The 18424-nt window shown below is 43.6% G+C and overlaps 3 protein-coding genes across 7 annotated transcripts; 1 reads left to right on the top strand and 2 right to left on the bottom strand.

Moving 5' to 3' along the window:
- On the bottom strand, window positions 1-4560 carry LOC117862913 (uncharacterized). The gene is made up of 3 exons (XM_034746467.2): window positions 4175-4560; window positions 3959-4082; window positions 1-2580 (listed from the first exon to the last, which is right to left on the bottom strand). Exons 2-3 carry the CDS (start codon window positions 3971-3973, stop codon window positions 145-147), a joined length of 2451 nt encoding a protein of 816 aa, XP_034602358.1. The 5' UTR covers window positions 3974-4082; window positions 4175-4560; the 3' UTR covers window positions 1-144.
- Window positions 4561-8437: 3877 nt separating this feature from the next.
- LOC117864074 (protein Iojap, chloroplastic) lies at window positions 8438-12818 on the bottom strand. Of its 5 annotated transcripts, none has more exons than XR_011898709.1 (8): window positions 12349-12808; window positions 12166-12236; window positions 11939-12027; window positions 11156-11217; window positions 10933-11076; window positions 9627-9822; window positions 9374-9405; window positions 8438-8697 (listed from the first exon to the last, which is right to left on the bottom strand). XR_011898709.1 is itself a non-coding variant. In XM_034748062.2 (5 exons), the coding sequence occupies exons 1-5, from the start codon at window positions 12424-12426 to the stop codon at window positions 11041-11043; spliced, it is 336 nt and encodes a 111-aa protein (XP_034603953.1). In that variant the 5' UTR covers window positions 12427-12818; the 3' UTR covers window positions 10929-11040. The 5 variants fall into 5 exon arrangements, 3 of the variants coding, with proteins under 3 accessions (XP_034603953.1, XP_072151037.1, XP_034603954.1); XR_011898708.1 differs by having other exon boundaries at window positions 9359-9405; XM_034748062.2 differs by lacking the exons at window positions 8438-8697; window positions 9374-9405; window positions 9627-9822 and having other exon boundaries at window positions 10929-11076; window positions 12349-12818.
- Window positions 12819-14943: 2125 nt separating this feature from the next.
- On the top strand, window positions 14944-16103 carry LOC117863634 (peroxidase 44). Its single transcript, XM_034747432.2, has one exon. It carries the CDS (start codon window positions 15005-15007, stop codon window positions 15995-15997), a length of 993 nt encoding a protein of 330 aa, XP_034603323.2. The 5' UTR covers window positions 14944-15004; the 3' UTR covers window positions 15998-16103.
- The last annotated feature ends 2321 nt before the right edge of the window (window positions 16104-18424 follow it).

An 18424-nucleotide genomic window follows, 5' to 3' on the forward strand; every position in this document is an offset into this window, starting at 1 on the left:
TATGTGGATGGTCTCCAGGCTGGACAAGGTATGTCCCCATGACAACGGGAGGACAAATTGGAGCCTGGGGCACATGTGCAGATGTATGGCCCGCAGTCTTGCAAAGGATACAGAGTCGTTCCAACCATATGGCCTTCCTCTGCTCTAGATCGAACGGGCCATCAAGAGATCAGCTGCCCAAAAGGTCTCCAGTTGCTCAAACCAATAGTCATCATCATAGTTAGTATGGAAGACAACTTCCAACTTTGGGCATTTCTCCACACGGCACCACTTAAGAGCAGGGTAATGAATTTCCTGGCCAGTTGCTGATGCAATGTGCTTAGGGATGATAGTGGTGATGGAACAACTGTCGTGCACGTGCAACGACATGACCCTGTCCATCATAAACCTTATAGCCCTGGCCGATGTGCTTCGTGGATTGAGCACTTCAGTGTTGATTGCCTCCTGACCGATCTCAACATGGAGGTCTTGTGGCTCAAACTGCAGCGCACTACTGCCATCAGCTTTATTAGTAGCTATCTCTTCAATGCTGATGTCATTGTAGATGTGGCATGCCATGGAGATTAATGGCTTGTGTAGATTTGACGACCGAACATGTTTTTTAGTCCTGCTAATAAAAATGCCATCATCATTGCTAGTGCACGACAGGTTGAGATTCAGCTTAAACGGGGTAGTGATCCAGGGAAACTCTTCACCATCTGTTGTCACCAACGACTGAAAGAACCTCATGTCTGTGATAGAAACACGTGCATGGCAGTACTTCTCTTGCTCTTGGTGGACCAAAGAATCACGTGACGTTTCCGTCAACAATAATTCCTGTCGCGTATCAATGCATACTAACCTCAGTTGTTCCATCCCTTTTTCAGGCCAAATAATTGAACGGAGCTGCTTGCATCCTATTAGGAAGATTCGTTGAAGATTTTGAACTTGGATCTCCTTTTTCAGGTCTAGAATTTTCACCGGTGTGCCAGAGAGGTCCAGCTCCTCAAGCTTTGAGAGGGATCCAAGCAATCTGAACTCGACCAGTTTTGGACAACCGGCCAAGGTGATACGTGATATTTTAGCTGTACTGCGACCATCAGCCCCTGCTCCGGCATCGAAACTGAATGACTCAAGTGATGGAGGTAATCCTGGACCAATATGATCCAACTCAGCACAACCATCTAGGATGAGAGTTTTCAATCCAGTTGCCCCACACAAGCTCGGCAAAACTTGGATGGCATTGTTTCCATACAGGTCAAGGAGCTTGATTACTCGAAGCTTGCGAAGGTTCTGCAGTTGTCCCCATGCAAGGTTGCTGCGCCAAATCCTTCCATTCTTTACATGAATCTCTCTAATGTTTACAGCCATCTGCTCTATCGAGTCTTGCAATAGATCCAATTCCCAATCCATGTTCCTAACATCTAGCACCCATAGGCTATGGAGATATTTCGTTGTTGGTCTCCTTTGCCTGTCCTCTTCTTCCTGCGGTTGATCTTTGCATTTGTCTAATCCAAGGAATCTTAGGCTATGGCAACAGCAGAATGGAGGGGAATAGAAGCTGAAATTGCATCCAGACAGTTTCAGTACACGAAGTCTATACGACCGTTGAAACATTTTAGGTGGCAATGATAATCCGTTTTTGGCACTAAGGAAATAGGATGATGTCCCTTCTTCAATGTTAGATGGATCTTCAATGACAGACTTCCACTGTTCCCAGTATTCATCACCAAGGAACTTGACTGTTTGATATGAGCAGTCCTCCAATCGCATCTGTTGATGGAGAGCGGTAGAGAGCTCCCAGGAGTCATCAGACTGACCTTCTTCGATAATTCCATCACAAACCCAATAGTTGGAAGCGTGGGTAGTCCAATTGTAGTCCATGGTACCACCACCCTGTTCATTATTCAACCACAATATGTAGGAGATACACTTGGCAGCTATTGTTGGGGTGATGCTCTGCTTATGCTGTATGGACTTGACAATTTCTGTAGCCTCATCCAATATTAGTTTAGCAGTGTCACGATCGAAGCTCCAGACAATAGGCTGATAAATATACAAATGTGAACTGTCCACCTTGTCTTGTACTTGCGGGTTGAGCCGAAGCCTTCCTCTGAAGGTCCACAATACTATGCAAGGACAAAACCCGTCGAATTGAGGGAAGCCAAAATTTGAGAAGTCAACTGTGCTGTCACTTCCATTGTAAAAGATCACCAAACAAGTAAGGTCCTTAATGGTTTGATAGATCTCTCTCGTGACATCCCCCATCTCAGCTCTAGAGCCTTCATCTACCCCGCTGAAATCATCCTCCACGTCTTGCCCGTCCAAAGCCATTACCCTCTGAGTAAGGTTGAGTTCATCAGCGATCGCCCTCTGGAGTGCCCTTCGGCTCTTCCACATCGAGCAATCAATGTGGAGGATCTTGTCAAATTTCTTCTTCAGAGATGGTGGAGGGTCCTCTGCTATAGCTCTGAGCACAGCAGAAGCAGCCAGTCCATCCCATCCGTCAAAGTAGATGGCCTTGTGTGCAGTTGTTCCCGTATCCTCCAACAAAGGGATTATTCTTTCAACCGCCTCCTCGACTCTGTACACATTATAAAGCTGCACGACACGATTTATCAATTAATTACACACCATATATACTCCCAGTCGAGGTCACACCACATTGAATATATACTAATAGCTTTATGAGAGTCGATTGTGGTATGCAGCTGGATATGTATACAGAAATGCTGACTACTAAACTGGGTACATGCTATATTCACGAATCCAGTACGCAAAAGCGTGTGCATCGTTAAAGGATGGACCCAGGCGAAAAAAGAAAACTTAGCCCTTGTTCACTTCCTACAAAACTCCCAACTTTAGCACTATGCAAAAAGAAGATTCCCCATCACATCAAACTTGCGGTACATGCATGGAGTACTAAATGTAGACGAAATCAAAAACTAATTGCACAGTTTTATTGTACTTTGCGAGACGAATCTTTTGAGCCTAATTAGTCAATATTTGGACAATAATTCACAAATACAAACGAAACGCTACAGTGTTGCTACAGTAATTTGGCACCTCCCAACTTCGCAAAGTAAACAAGGGCTTAGAATCTAAATCTAGTAGAGAGAAACTACACGATCAGCATTTGGTCACAACAAATCATCTCCTAAATTTAAATAGAATATAGAATAATGTCAGAACACTTGTTAGATATTGCGTCAAATATTTGTACGAGTCAGGTTACGATGAGACTTGACTTGTATTTAGCAGTATAAGGTAGAATTAGTGTCATACTCTGTAACCCGAGCGTTCTCGCAAATGTCAAAGGAGGCCTGTTGTTGTAACCATGACGGTATAGCAACAAGCTCGCAGGGGGAGGCGACATGATGCTGGACCCCAGAATGACCGGCGTTGTGGTATTGGGGATCGGAGGAGCACCCGTAGTCATGCTCCGGGGATGTAGACTTCGGACGAACCTCATCAACAAAAATCGTGTCTCCGTTGTCATCTGTGATCGTGCAAATTCATCTCCGTAGATCTACCGTTGCTGGAAATTAGCAGGCGGTTGTTTCTGTGGAGGGCTAATTTCTAACAACACTAAATAGCCGTGCAGAGAAGAGAAACACAGGCAATAGCATAGCATTTCGCGGGAATAACAAATTGATGGCCCTTCTTATGGAGATTGTGCCTTGCAAATAATTGGTGACAATGCGGAGCATCTCGGGTTTGGTAATATAAAATTTGTTTGCATATAGTGGGTACATGCCCTGATGATTTCTACAGCTAACGATATACTTCATGAATTTCAGTTATCCTGTCAATGGATCCTAACTCCGTGGGCAGCCATGTCGATGGGAAATTCTTCCGGTTAAAATAAAAAATTTGTAACCGGTTTTCCTATTTTATTTAAGTATAGCACCAACATTCTAGACTCGTACATTTGAGCATTTTCACATATCGCTGACATAGTACAAGGAAAAGGAGGTACCTGCAGTCGAGGCATGGTGAATTTGTCTGTGTAGGAAGGACCCCGAAATTAACGAAAGAAGCTCCAGAAATCTAACCCATCTCTGCACCTCCAGATGAACCTCCACTAACACCGAATAAAAATTCTAGCCATACAAGAACACATATGTTAATCAGTGTAGCTATTCTTGAGAGATTAGACTAAAGGTGCATCTAGCAATTGATAATAAAAACGTACCTCTTGGAATTTGGCAAGGTAGCTGCAAGGTGTTCTGTTTGGAGAAAACCCAAGAAACTCTGTCCAGGTGAAAATTTGTTGTGGCCAGGGAGAAGTACAGAAAATTAACCGTCAAGGCAGGCAATTTGCTGGTGTGCAATGAACTCTTCTATTGGTTAGTTGCTCGGGCTTCGGGTAGTAGCTGTGGGTGTGGATTTCAGAAAAGAACATATGCGTTGCTTTCCCTATAGAGGAAGAAAACAGAGCTCCATGGATCTAGGCCATCTCAGGACCTCCACATGGAAAGCACAGGTCTTTGCTTGGGGTTGGAGGAAGAATAAAGATGAATGGGCTTTTGTCCAGCTAGGCAAAGTAGATTGGCAAATCGTCGATGCGGCACCAAAGAGAAACGTTGTTATTCCCTCCGACTCTCTTCTAGTGCAGATGATGTGTTTGGTAACATTTTCATAAGAGCTCTTTTACGGTGCATTATATTAGGCTATACTAGTGTTTACGATGCATTATACTAGGCTATACTAGTGTTGGAAAAGGACTAGTATAAAAACATCCAACGGTTAAGATTAATTGTATACTACTCAAAACTTCTCATATGGTGTAGATAATATACGTGAGTAGTATAGTTGGTATATGGGTATTATAGGAAAGATTGTAAATGGCATTACTGTAATACAGAAACCCCATTCACCTCTCCTCTCCATTCATATCTCCCAATTTTGTGCGGTGGCGATGGAAGCGTGGTCAATATTGGCAGCTATAGGAAAAGGGCAAGGTGATCCATGGACTGCTTCCTTGTAACCCTTTATATACCTGAATGAATTGGTGATAGGTTGAAATACAGATTCATGATTGCTGACATCTGACAGTGTAATGAGTAATAATGTATGTCTGCAGTCATGTTTCTTGAATGTAATGTGACAGAATGCTATCTTGATTTTATAAAAATCATGATAGGAAATTTACATATTAAAAATTCTGCGACACTTTGTGTTTCAGCCGTTTTTTGTGACACCTGAATTTTCTTTTCAATGCAAAATTGCAACAGATTTCACTGTGACATGCTGCGCCACAATTCTTGTGTGTTAAGGAAAGGAGTTCATCCACCTGAATCTTCATTCAATGTTGATGCCAATGAATCAGATCACAACTGAGAAAATAGGCAAGTAATTTTCATGTAATTCTGAGCTTGCTTACGAAATTTTTTCGAGAATACGCAGGAGAGCTATGTATCATTATATTAAGAAGAAAAGTAATGATGCAACGCGGACCTTTCCGGGCGCATGCACACGGTTTCTTTTACAATAAAAATCTACACTGTAGTAAACAACAACTCATGATCGGGCAACATGGATCGCTATCTGAAATGCTTAACCGGCGAAATCTAACTCGCTGCTAGTGTTGCTCCCGAACGCGGCCATGGGAGGGTAGCGAGAAACCTTGCACCAGCTGCACACCATAGGGAGGCCTCATCCAGGATCTCCCATGTCAGGTGCCCAGGATTCTTCTCAGTTCCCCTTTGATAAACGCAATCGTTCCTTTCTTTCCAAATTTTCCATGCGATCAGCATGAATATTGAATCAATTCCTTTCCTCCTTGCTGAATCAAACCCCCGTCGTCTGATGATCCAGCAGTCTATCAGTGTTTGGTCTACCGTAGCAATGACAGTCTGAAGCTGCAACATGCTGGCAATTGAGTGCCACATCTACCAGGTACAAGAACAGGTAACAAGCAGATGGGCTGCTGTTTCAATATCCTGCTGGCATAGCGCGCATTGGACACTGTCCTGTAATCCACGCCAATTTCTCCTTGCCGCTGTCCACAATCTGTCTTTGATAGCCAGCCACATGAAAAGAACCTTGAGAGGCGCCCAGGCCTTCCAGATGAACTTCGCCACCACGAATTTTGTAGTGCCATGGAAGAATAATCTGTATGCAGTATATGCCCGATGCTTCCCATCTCCAAGAGACCCTATCTTCAACACCAATGAGGAGCTGCACGCCTGATAGGACATGCCAAAGTTGGACATATTGAGAAATTGCGGTTACTGTAGCTCGTCCGGCAATATCTCTAATCCACTGTTTTTCACGCAGGGCTTGAGCTACTGTCCTCGTCTTCTTGATCCGTGGCGTGACGAGGTTGCAGAGATCGGGTGCAAGAAGGCATGGTGATGATTGTGCTAACCAGTGGTCGATCCAAAACAAGGTGAGGTTGTCGTCCCCTAACTGAACTTGGATTGACGCCTGAAACATCTGATAGAGTATGGTGTCTTTTCTGAACTACACAGGTAGTAGTTTCCATGGTCTTTCGGCATCCGTTTTGCGCAACCAAAGCCATCATAGCCGGAGTGCAAACGATGCAATGTGAAGGTTAGGTATTCCCAGGCCACCAAATTTAGTTGGCCTACAAGCCGTCGGCCAGTTAACCATGCAGTGCGCCCCCCCCCCCCCCCCCCCACCCCCCACCCCCCCCCCCACCCCCCCTGTGCTTTATGCTTCCCTGACCAAAGGAACCCACGTCGTCTTCTATCAATTTCTTGTTGAAATACCCATTCAGGGATCTTGAGGGAGATCAAGGTATGAGTACATATTGAGCTCATGACCACCTTAACCTTCCAGGTGGGAACACTGAAGATGTGTTTTCTTCAAGCGTCCCACAGTCAAAGGCAAGCCCAAGTATTGAATGGGGAATTCAGTAGCTCGGGCAGGGATGATGTTACTGATTGAATTGAGCAATTGTTCTGAGCAATCTATGGGTGCGATGAGGCTCTTGTGTATGTTAGTAGGCAGTCCTGAGGCATCTCCGAAGAATTGCAAAATCTCCCTAATTGTGATCATATCCTGCAGCTTTGGTGACACAAATAAAATGACATCGTCTGCATTCAGTGAACACTGATGAAGAATTGCACGATCTGCAGGGGCTGACAAGCTCAACTGCCATCTTCAGTAGCCAGTTTAGGATCTCCATCAACAAAATGAAGAGCATGGGAGATAAGGGATCTCCTTGCCTTAAGCCTCTGGCATTATGGACTGGAGGACCTGGTGTGCCATTGAGAATGACCCTCGTGGTAGCTGTGGAGATCAGCACAGAAACCCAGTCTCGCCGTCTTGTCCCAAAACCCATTGATTGCTATACCTGAAGCAGGAAAGGCCAGCCAACCGAGTCAAATGCTTTGGAAATGTCCAATTTCAACAGCAGGGTGGGTTTCTTCTTTCTATGCAGTGTCTTGGCTGCTTACTCCACGAACTTAAAGTTGTCGTGGATGGCACTTCTTCAGATAGGGATGTTCTAACTTCCACAGTTGGAGGCACAGTGTGACCAGCAAGAGCAGTCCTTCCTTGAGTAGCTTCGGCAGGGTCAGTTCTCCAGTCAACTTCAGTCAACTCAGGTGCCTGCTCCATTCTCAACAGCACCACTCATCTTTGAGCAAACACCGCGGCCTTTTTCTCACCGGTCTGAGGTCTAGTTCTCCTCTTTCGTCCTTTGTGACACCTCGGTCCAAGGGGCTTGACGTGACCTTTGTGACTCAGGTTGCTGATGAGGGTTCTTCTAATGCCACCACCTTCGGAAGCAGGACTACAAGTGGCAGCAGAAGCAGAGGGGTAGGTGACCGTCGACGGAAGCTTCTTGACGATCTCGACATCCGGATGAAGAAGCGCCCCGCCATCATCAGATCGTAGTCAGTCGATCTCGTTGAACTTCTGGGAGATTTATAATATCTTTCGTGCTCATGAGGAAGGATGAAATTATATATATGGGAATGGAAAAAATTGCTAGGGCACCACATACGAAACGACGGATCGGAAGAATCCATCCAGGGCAAGCAATGCAAATGCGAGATGGAAATCTCTGGTACGCGAGGGATATATACGGGACGTGCAGTGATCACTCTGTTGTTGCTCACCGTACGTAATAGGTGTACACCTTACTATATGTATGTATTTGTAAACTCATGAGTAGTGTGTGTGTGTGTGTGTGTGTGTGTGTGTATAGAATAGTTATTCTATAGCCAAACCACCTGGCAGCCTAGGATTGGCTAGAGGGCAAGCCCACCCACCGAGCCAGCTGAGCATCCAGGCTTGGAGCCGCTAGATTGGGAGGAGGTAAATGCGCAATAATGAAGCGTAATCAACGGAAAAAAGCCAGCTGAGCATCTATTTTGGATTTTCCAAAAAAAAGAATAGCGTAAATTCAAACGTCTATGTAAGATATTGGCATGTCTAAAGACACCAATATACACTGATCCTGGGAACAGAACACATGGAAAAATATGGCAATGAAGGCACTATGCGTCAGTATTTCTTTTGACTGTAATCATCAACAATGAAGATCAAGATGGAGGCACGTGTGCCACATATATGTCCAGCAGGACCTTATTTGGTAAACTGGTGAGACTAACCCTATGGATCAGAAAATGGAAACATTCAATAGCTCCATGTGGGCAGTGTCACTTCCTAGTAGTTGATGCCTCTGAGCTCAAGTAGATCCAGGCACGAGGTTGCTTTGCCAGCATTGGCATGGAGAGGTACCTGATGCGAATAAACACAAAGCAAAATACTGAATCAAATTGGGACAATGTATTAACAAACAATTTGAGATAAAAATGTATGCCGATGTGGGAGTTTGTCCATCAAGATCTTAAACTGTCTGCTGGTATCTGAATTAGACAGCAAAAACCCATATTTATGACAGTGCACAGTTGCCTGATTTTTGGCAGCATACAACTCAGTGCACGAAGCACATAATGTGGTGACCAGAATGGAGAATTTTTTAGTGTTGTTGCTATAGTAATTGAAAACTGACAAGTATAATAGAAGGAAATAAGGTCACAAGCACCAATGAACTACATGTATAGTAACACAACAAAATTGAACGTAAATTACTGACAATGATTTACGAGAAACACACTTCCTAATAAGGAATTAACATAAACCTATGAATTTACTATAACATTGACCAAATTCCGCCATTTCACGAATTTAGTAGTAAATCAACCACAAATCCAATGTATTTGGTAGTAAATCGACCACATCATTCAAAAATCATGGTACCTCACAAAGAGTAGTAATTATATCATGTATTTACCAATGAGAAGGGTCAATGAATGTCTGTAAACTTACAAGAATTATGTATGATTAAATTTTAATCAAGAATGTGTGAATAAATTAGTAAATGGTATGATGTAGTTACCATAGTGAAGAGTACCTCAGGACTAGCAACGTTTGGTTCAATCTCATCTGCAACACAAGTCAGAAGGCCATGGTTGTCAGTTCTTTCAGGTATGTATAGTTAAAAGAGTAGCATATATGGAAAAAAAAGAAACAGCTGAATGGATTAGCTTGTGACTTTCATACATCAGTATTTATAAGTATAGTAGTACTTTGTCATCGTAAAAACAAATTAAAAAAGTAGCCCTTTGTTATCTCAAGAGGAAAGTTCTTGGAGAGCGATATTGTACCGGTACTATAGCATTCAGTATGATGGAGATTCACATTTTGGAGCAGATACTTTCACAATATGCTCATATAGTTACATGAAACGACCATTTACTATATCTTTCACCGTTATTGGTAGCTCTGGTGATATCTTTTTTCTCATGTTGGCATAGCAAGCTCCTTTTTATAACAGAACCGCTGAAAAAATCAATTTTCAATCTGCAAGGATAAAAAAGTAGAAAATGTTACTTTGAAAGAGTGAGACCTTATTAACAACAAATTAATCTTATGTAAATGATTATGATAATCTTATGTAAATGATTACTAGAATCTGTGTCCCTTATATATGATTTACGATAAGTTTGTATTAAATTTCAGATAATTACCACAATGGCGTTATCAAGTTACTATGGGCAGTGTACAAATTTGGTTTTGCTCTATGGAAAGGCACAATAAGATGACAAAAGCATTATCAATGTGCCGTGATTAAGTTAGTACGTTACTATAAAATGAGGCCCAATTAACTAGAATCCAATATACTACAATGCCTTCAATAAAGTACCAGAACTCATATGATAGGTTACCACAATGGTAGCATCAAATTACCAGATTGGAATATTAATTTACTACACAGGCATTTACCAAAACAGGGTTGTCAAGTTACTGAACAAGATGACCAATTTACCGGAATTAGTAATACTGGAATTCGTGTGCATATGGACAGAATCCAACAACCGGAATTAGTAAGGTTTGATGACACAATTTAGCGAAGAAAAATGGTACAATTTGACATAATTCAACTGTCTATTGACGATATTTATGAAGTGATTTACCACAACAAGGCACAAGGTCAATGGGTATTTACCATAATTAAAAGTCTAGTCACAAAACTGTGGCAGGTGATTTACCACAGGTGCCAGGGCACAAATAATGACAGTGATACAAAAGTCAGCATAATTGAATTGGTGTCTGAGAACAAAAACATTGCTTTCAGAAAAAGTGTTGGGTTGTAAAGGTTCAGAGCATAGTGCAACTACAGAACTGCTAGGCTAGGGGGGGAATCAACACTTCAGTGCATCTTGTCCCACATGATTACAGATTACTGCAGGAGCAAGACTAGATAACATATCCGTGAACACATATATATGTGATATACTACCTGATTAAGAGATGGAAACAAGAAATCATTTTGCACAAAACTCACCAAATGTTCACCCTATACTACTAGTGCTTCGTAGTTCAGTTATATAACCACATTTACTATACTACAGCTTTGGATAAAAGAAGGAAAACAAGAATAATGGCCGTACAAGTCGATTTTTTACCAACCTAACAAAATCATCTCGAGCATGGGCATGGAAACTGGCAGGTACTTCTTTGCTGCTGCTATAGATCACAAGCTCATTTGCCTAATAAATCTGCTCCTGTGCCTGTGTCTTATGAGTTTGTCTCCCTGTCACTCTGCTCCAGTGCCTATCTGCAACCGTAACTCACAATTAGGCGTATGCTGTTTGGAGGTACCATTTACTATATATTAATGAGAGGGATGTACCCTGAACAATTTTGATGGGAATAACCACAATTTATCATCAAGCGGGTCCGATGAACCAAGTACTACAAGATGAAACAAATTACCACAAAGTATTTACCAAAATAGCATCATCCATTTACCTCAAAGTATTTACTAGAATAATGTCTACAATTTACCTCAGTATTTACTAGAATACTATCATCGGTTTACCACATTGTGTTTACCAAAAAAGCGTCACCGATTTACCACAAAATATTTACCAGTAGTGTCAATAATACCACAACGGTATTTACCATAATAGCTTCATATATTTACCACAAAGTTATTTTGAAATTATTTTGTTTATAATAAGGGTCCATATTAAATAGTTAACATGACCCTGCAAATGCCAGAAATTAGCTGAACATCATATTGTCTGAAAGCAATGCATGATATCAATTATCTTACCTACAATTTTGTGGTGCACTCCAAGCTGATGTTTGCAATCTTTTTAAATTTAGAAGCAAGGACATGACATGAGCATGTTTTTTTAGAATGAAATCTGAGTTATGACAACATAATATACCCATTACTAAACCTTTGTCTGAAAACTAACAAAAAAAACATGTCATGGGATTGAGTGATAAAATAGGAGCTGTTTTGCAATTCCACAAAGTCCGGGAGCTACTCTGTATCCAATTCATAATGCAGTTAAAATCTTTCTTTTTCTTTCAAAACAAATAATTAGATCTTGCAGTACAAGTCGGCAACATGAAATTAGTAAAGCTAATATAGGATAAACGTGTCAGGAAAGCAGAGACTTACCAAAGTCCAGTAAAGTCCAAGAATTTGGTTTCGTATCGCCAGATGCAACTTTGCTAAACTGCTTATCACCAATATCTCTCATCTTGGAGCTACAAGGTACAAGCACAATTCCATGTCAACCAAAGTTGTGCAAATAATGCATTTTTTCAAGTTCTTATTCAGTAAAAGTCGCATGAGCAAGTTGTTAAATACTCGTGACGTTCAGCAAGAGAAAACTCCATTGGTACCTGATAGCATCAATCTGAGCATTTGAGAAGGCAGTGAGAATGATGAAGAACCTAGTCCAGTAAACAAGCCGCTTCACACAAAGCACACGAATATCAGCAGCCTTTATCTCGCTTGTAGCCTTAGCCAGGGAGACAGCAACTGAAAATTAGGTAAATAATGATCGGGTCGAGAGAGAGGAGGACCTGGCGCGGGCCGGACGGGCGCCGGGCCCGGGTCCTACGGTAGGCCGCGTCGGGCAGGTCGCCGGCCGCGAGGACCATCTCGCCGTCGACGGCGGCGGCGAAGAATCCCGAGGACCGCGAACCGCGCGTGCGAGAGGTCCCACTCCAGGTCGACGAGGCGGTCCCCGGCGCGAAACCGCCTGGAGCCGCGGCGGCGCCAGAGGAGCCAGGGGCGGACGCGGAAAGGCGAGGGTGGTCTCCTCGTCGTCCGCGTCGTCGTCGAGGTAGCCCGCCCCGGACGCCGAGGAGGAGCAGCCGCCGGGCGTGGAGGGGGGCGACAGGCGGAGCACGGCGCGGAGGGAGAGCTCGAGCGGATGACGGTGGCGGCGGCGGCGGATAAGATTGGGACGGAGGCACAGCGCTGATGACGCGCAGGATGGGAAGATAAGATTCGGTGGAGAAAAGGCCGGAGAGAAAAAAAAAACTCGGCTCGTTTACTCACGCTCCGGTTAGACTGGTTACTCGCGGCTCGCCGGCTCGCTCCTAACCGCGCTTGGCTCGCGGGACGCGGAAGGAACAGGGAATAGATGTGGGCCGGATCACGATCGGACGGTTGGATAGTTTGGTTGGATAGTTTGGTTACAGAATAAGAATAAGCGAGGATCATATCGGATGTTGGGATGCTAATTAAAAGGATTAAATATGAATTAATTATAAAACTAACTGCAGAACTCCTGTACTAATTTACGAGATGAATCTATTAAGCCTAATTAATACATCATTAGCAAATATTTACTGTAGCACCACATTATCAAATCATGGACTAATTAGGCTTAATAGATTCGTCTCGCGAATTAGACTCCATCTGTGTAATTAGTTTTGTAATTAGACTATATTTAATACTCCTCATTAGTATCCAAACATCCGATGTGACAGGTACTAAAGTGTTTAGAAGTGTGTTCCCAAACACCCCTTAACTTTTATATATATATATATATATATATATATATATATATATATATATATATAAGATGAGTATAGTCGAGAATATTATCAATGAGTATGTCATACAACTAAAAATTAATAATTAGTCAAAAATATGAGAATCCGTACTAAGTTAGTGATTTGAACCCAAATAAATAGGTTCCATTACAAGAACTTAAACCGAGTTGAGTTCATATATATTTAGTATACAAGTATGCATGTTTCCATATCTATGCATAAGTATGCAAGGAATAAGATGCACATTCGTGTGAATGCAGCGCACGCAAGTGGGGTTGTGGTGTGTGCTTCATGCAAATTGTAATAACTGGGGGAAAAAAGTTTTAGTTTGGTTTATCACACTGTGTTGTTATTCTAAGTTTTCAATCGTGGGTCCCCATGAACCTAGGCACCAATGTTGATGTGCTGTGATCGCCATCTGTTTGCCATAAATTCAAAATTTGGCTAGAATCTTGTTTTGAGTCCTGAGCTATCGATTTTACACCAAACTGTCATTACCGCTTTACCGAAAGAATAAGAATTGATTGCACTGATGAAGTTTTCAACATTTTTACCGCCTTTTGTCAGTCAGACAGTCTGGCGGGTCAGTTACTTATCTGTACCAGTAGGATATGCTCCCAAATGAACACTCACACCACCGTCACATCCATGTTTGATCAACAGAGACTTCTACAGAAACCAAAAAAGAATGCAGGTAAGCATCGATCTCAAAACTTTGGAGAATGCAGAGTGCAGGAAGGAAATTTGGTTTGCACACATTCAAGAAATCTGGTTGCGGTTCCTAGTTCAGACTAAAATTTTCAGACAGGCCGGCGAGCTCAACTCAATCAATCAGAATATAAAAGACCTGAACTGAGTAATTTACAGGTAAAGAAGAACCAGGTCAACCGACAAGTTCATCAGAACTAGTGCGGGAAAAGTCAACTAGCTTCTTGATCTCTGTACTTTGGTGAGCAGGAATGGTAAAATTCTGTATGAAGACGATTGAAACATCAACAAGCATCATTGTCTACTGGAGACCGGAATCAACACCTGAACCTGCTGAACATACATCCATGCCGGGGGTCGTCGTTTGCCTACCTGCCCTAGATACTACTCATATACTGCTGCCAAAGTCAAAAGAACGTTCACACGCTGTGATGCATGCATGCAGATCTCTGCTCAGGACGGTGACCACTGTAAGTGGCCAGAGTAAGCCCTTGTTTAGTCACCCCCAACTCCCAACTTTGTGGCACTATGTAAAAAGAAGATTCCCCATCACATCAAATTTGCGGTACATACATGGAGTACTAAATGTAGACAAAATTAAAAACTAATTGCACAGTTTTATTGTACTTTGCGAGACGAATCTTTTGAGCCTAATTAGTCAATATTTGGACAATAATTCATAAATACAAACGAAACGCTACAGTGTGCTACAGTGCTGTAACAGTAATTTGGCACCTCCAGACTTTGGCAACTAAACAAGGCCTAAGTAGCAGAAGTGGTGTAGTAATTAAATGAGATTGCGCGTAAGCCAGCTCAATCACAACTAATCCATCTGAATTACAGCCAAATTGTCATTTATTACTTACTGCGTCGCTCGCATATATAGCAATGGCGATCATATATAGTTCACGATCTACATAGCTATACATCTAGCTATACATCACTGTGCAGCTTGCTAGTAGAATCTATGGGCCATCTTCATCGGTTCCGGCTAGTCGACGATCTGCCGGGCCTCCTCCGCCTGCTGCTGCTGCTGGTGCTGGCAATGGCGGCGGCAACCAGCAACGCTCTGGACGCGGGGTACTACGCGGCGACGTGCCCGGACGCGGAGGCGATAGTTTCGAACGCCATGTCGCGGCTGCACTACAACGACCCGACCCTGGCGCCGGCCCTCATCCGCCTCCTCTTCCACGACTGCTTCGTCCGCGGCTGCGACGCCTCCGTCCTCATCTCCCCCACGCCGCGCTACTCCTCCGAGCGCGCCGCCATCCCCAACCACACCCTCCGCGGCTTCCCCGCCGTCGACGCCGTCAAGCGCGCGCTCGAGGCTGCCTGCCCGGGCGCCGTCTCCTGCGCCGACGCGCTCGCGCTCATGGCCCGGGACGCGGTGTCCCTCCTCGGCGGCGCCCGCTACGGCGTCGCGCTGGGGCGGCGCGACGGCACGCAGTCCAATCCGTGGGAGGTCGACCTCCCTGCGCCCTTCGCCAGGCTCGACGACGTGCTCGCCTACTTCGCCGCCAGGGGGTTCTCCGCCGAGGAGGCCGTCGTGCTCCTCGGCGGCGGCCACACCGTCGGCGGCGCGCACTGCGGCTCCTTCCGCTACCGCCTCACCCAGCCCGACGGCACCATGGATGAGCAGGTCCGCTGCGAAATGCTTGACGCCTGCGGCGCCGCCGACCTGCCGCTCGACACCGACCCCGCCACGTTCCTCGACCCGGACACGCCGTTCGCCGTCGACAACAACTACTACGCGCAGCTCATGGTCAACAGGACGCTGCTGCAGGTCGACCAGGAGGCCGCCACGCACCACGCCACCGCGCACCACGTCGCGTACTACGCCGCCAGCAACGACGCGTTCCTGCAGAGGTTCGCCGAGGCCATGGAAAAGCTCAGCAACGTCGGCGTGCTCGAGGGAGACGCCGGAGAGGTCAGGAAGGTCTGCTCTAGGTACAACACTTGATTTTGTCTCCAAGATCGAGTGTTGCGTTGACGGTTGACACCATGTACTGAGGGTTTGGAAAAACTATTACTATTATTTAGTTTTACAGTAACTAAGGATTCTTTAATTACCACGTGCATACAGTGTTCAGCTGAAAAAAAAATCAAGCACGCATCCTTGAGTTCATGGACCAACCAGCTAATCTCTCCAAAATGTGTTCTCCCAAATCCTATCACAAATTAAGCGGGTTCCACCCTCAAACGTTTGATTTTTGCTACTCCGTGTTATCCTAACTGCAAGTCCTTTAGGACATCATCAACACCATTTACAAGTGATATTTTGACTCAATGTTGGTGAACATGAGTGTCGGATTTATAAGCCTAGCAATCTACCAGGGGTTACTCAAGTGGTTGATTTATAGGTAAGGGCGATTGCGAAATCAAAAACTCGAAGGTAATCGTGAGAACACAAGGGACACGAGGATTTTAGATAGGTTCGGATCTCTAGAGAATAATACCCTACGTTCTATATACTAGATTGTATTGCTTTGCGATGGTGCGTGGAAAAGTTGGGATTGAGGATACCCTCAGAGGGTGCCCTAGGCTGCGTTATATAGGCTGACAACCTAGGGTTACAAGTCGGTTTGAATCTAATCTACTCGCTAGTTAGTCGGGCTGCAATACGTGTTCACGATACACAGGGAGATTTGAACTCTCTAGTTGCCTTGTCTTGTACTCCAAGTAACTTCATGTCCTTAGCCCGCACGCCCTGGTCAGACGAGCCCACTTGTCAGGTCCGGTTAGTATCCTGGTTGGTAGGGACCCATGGGGTACCCATATCCCTCAAGCCTTGAGCGATGTGTAGGCGAACAAGAACGTGAGGTCATCACAACGAAGCTTGAAATGAAGTCGGCTGAAGCTGTGATGGCGTCATGGTGACGGAGAGGTTGTGCAGTGCTTAAAAAAGAAGAAATCCAAGCGAACGCAGAGCCAACGCGCAGAGCGAAGATGAGTGCTGAGTCGATGGAAGTCGGGCATCCAACAAATTGAAGCGAAGGATATGGAGAGTATCGCAAGACACACTCCATAGGAGTAGCCCCCGAGCATTGAAGCAATTAAGATAATCGGTCCAATAGTCAAAGAAGAAAAAGTTGATCCCTCAAGCAGATCCTAGTGCCCGAGCACAAGGATAGGCGCGGGCACGGAGGCCCGCCAACCAAAAGTACGCACCCAGCTCTTTAAATATAAGGACTGGTGCAACGATAGAGACACGACAAAGATGCTTGTCCACAAATACTGCACCATCCGAGCAACTGCAAGATTTCTGTAAGCTATTATTGAGGTTAGGGCAAACATCACGTGAAAACTGCGCAACTTTATTGAATTGAGAGAATCTTGACGTGAACATGAGGGCCCACTGTAGCACCTTATCTGTAAACAAGCGACCAAGCTATAAATAGACCAGCATTCAACGCGAAGAGCCATAGCCCGAATAATAGCACTTGTAGATTGGATATTCGCATTACCAAATATCACTGTAGTTTTGTCACAAAATACTATGTTTTTACATGCTATTTCAGTTGAATTGAATATTTTTCTGTTCTCGTGGGAATGCACGAGCACATATCTAGTAAGATTACAAAATATTAACAGATATTTGGTTGCAAGATAACGATGAGTAATATAATTTAACCTAAACAGCCCAGTGACACTTATTTGGAGTAAAAAACATTATTTCCATAGCGATTCTCTTGCCAACATTTCTATTAGGAAAATATTCTAACATGATTTTTCTCTTGTTAATAAATGCAGAACATATTTATTAAAAAAATATTTTAACATGATTCTTTTCACAATCACCCAGGAGAAAAGAAAATCACTAATTCCACTATGGATGTTGAAGAATTGCAATTCGATAGGAATGGTTAATTTTTATGCAAATTGTTTGGTCATGGTTTATAAGATTAGCTCTAGAGTTTTCAAAATATCACATATGACATGTGTGACACGGCTCTAGATTCGTGATCCAAGTAGGATTTGGAGTTTGTAAGATAAAATAAAATGATTTATAGACATGTGTTTAATCTTAAATAATAAAAAAACTCAAATTGAATGTCTTCAGTGTGCTCGCAGCTCCAGCTCCAAGATATTTCGAGCTGATATTTTGGAACTGCGAATATCTAGGTCGAAAAAATCTTGGAACGATGACAAATAGGCATATAATTAAAAGTTATTTACAATTTTCCATGTTGTTAAATATATTTTTGCATGATGCTATAATATTTTTTTTTCAATTTTTGAGTGCATTGGACACAAAAATGTAGAAATTAGAAGAGCACTGAGAATATATTTCTAAAAAAATAGAAAAAATAGAGAAGTTCCAAAGGGTGTGTATGTTTGAACGGAGGAAGTTTGGAATATTTTTAAAAAATACTCATGGGCCTTGTAG

This window comes from Setaria viridis, chromosome 7, assembly GCF_005286985.2.
Source record: "Setaria viridis chromosome 7, Setaria_viridis_v4.0, whole genome shotgun sequence".
Taxonomy (NCBI): Eukaryota; Viridiplantae; Streptophyta; class Magnoliopsida; order Poales; family Poaceae; genus Setaria; species Setaria viridis.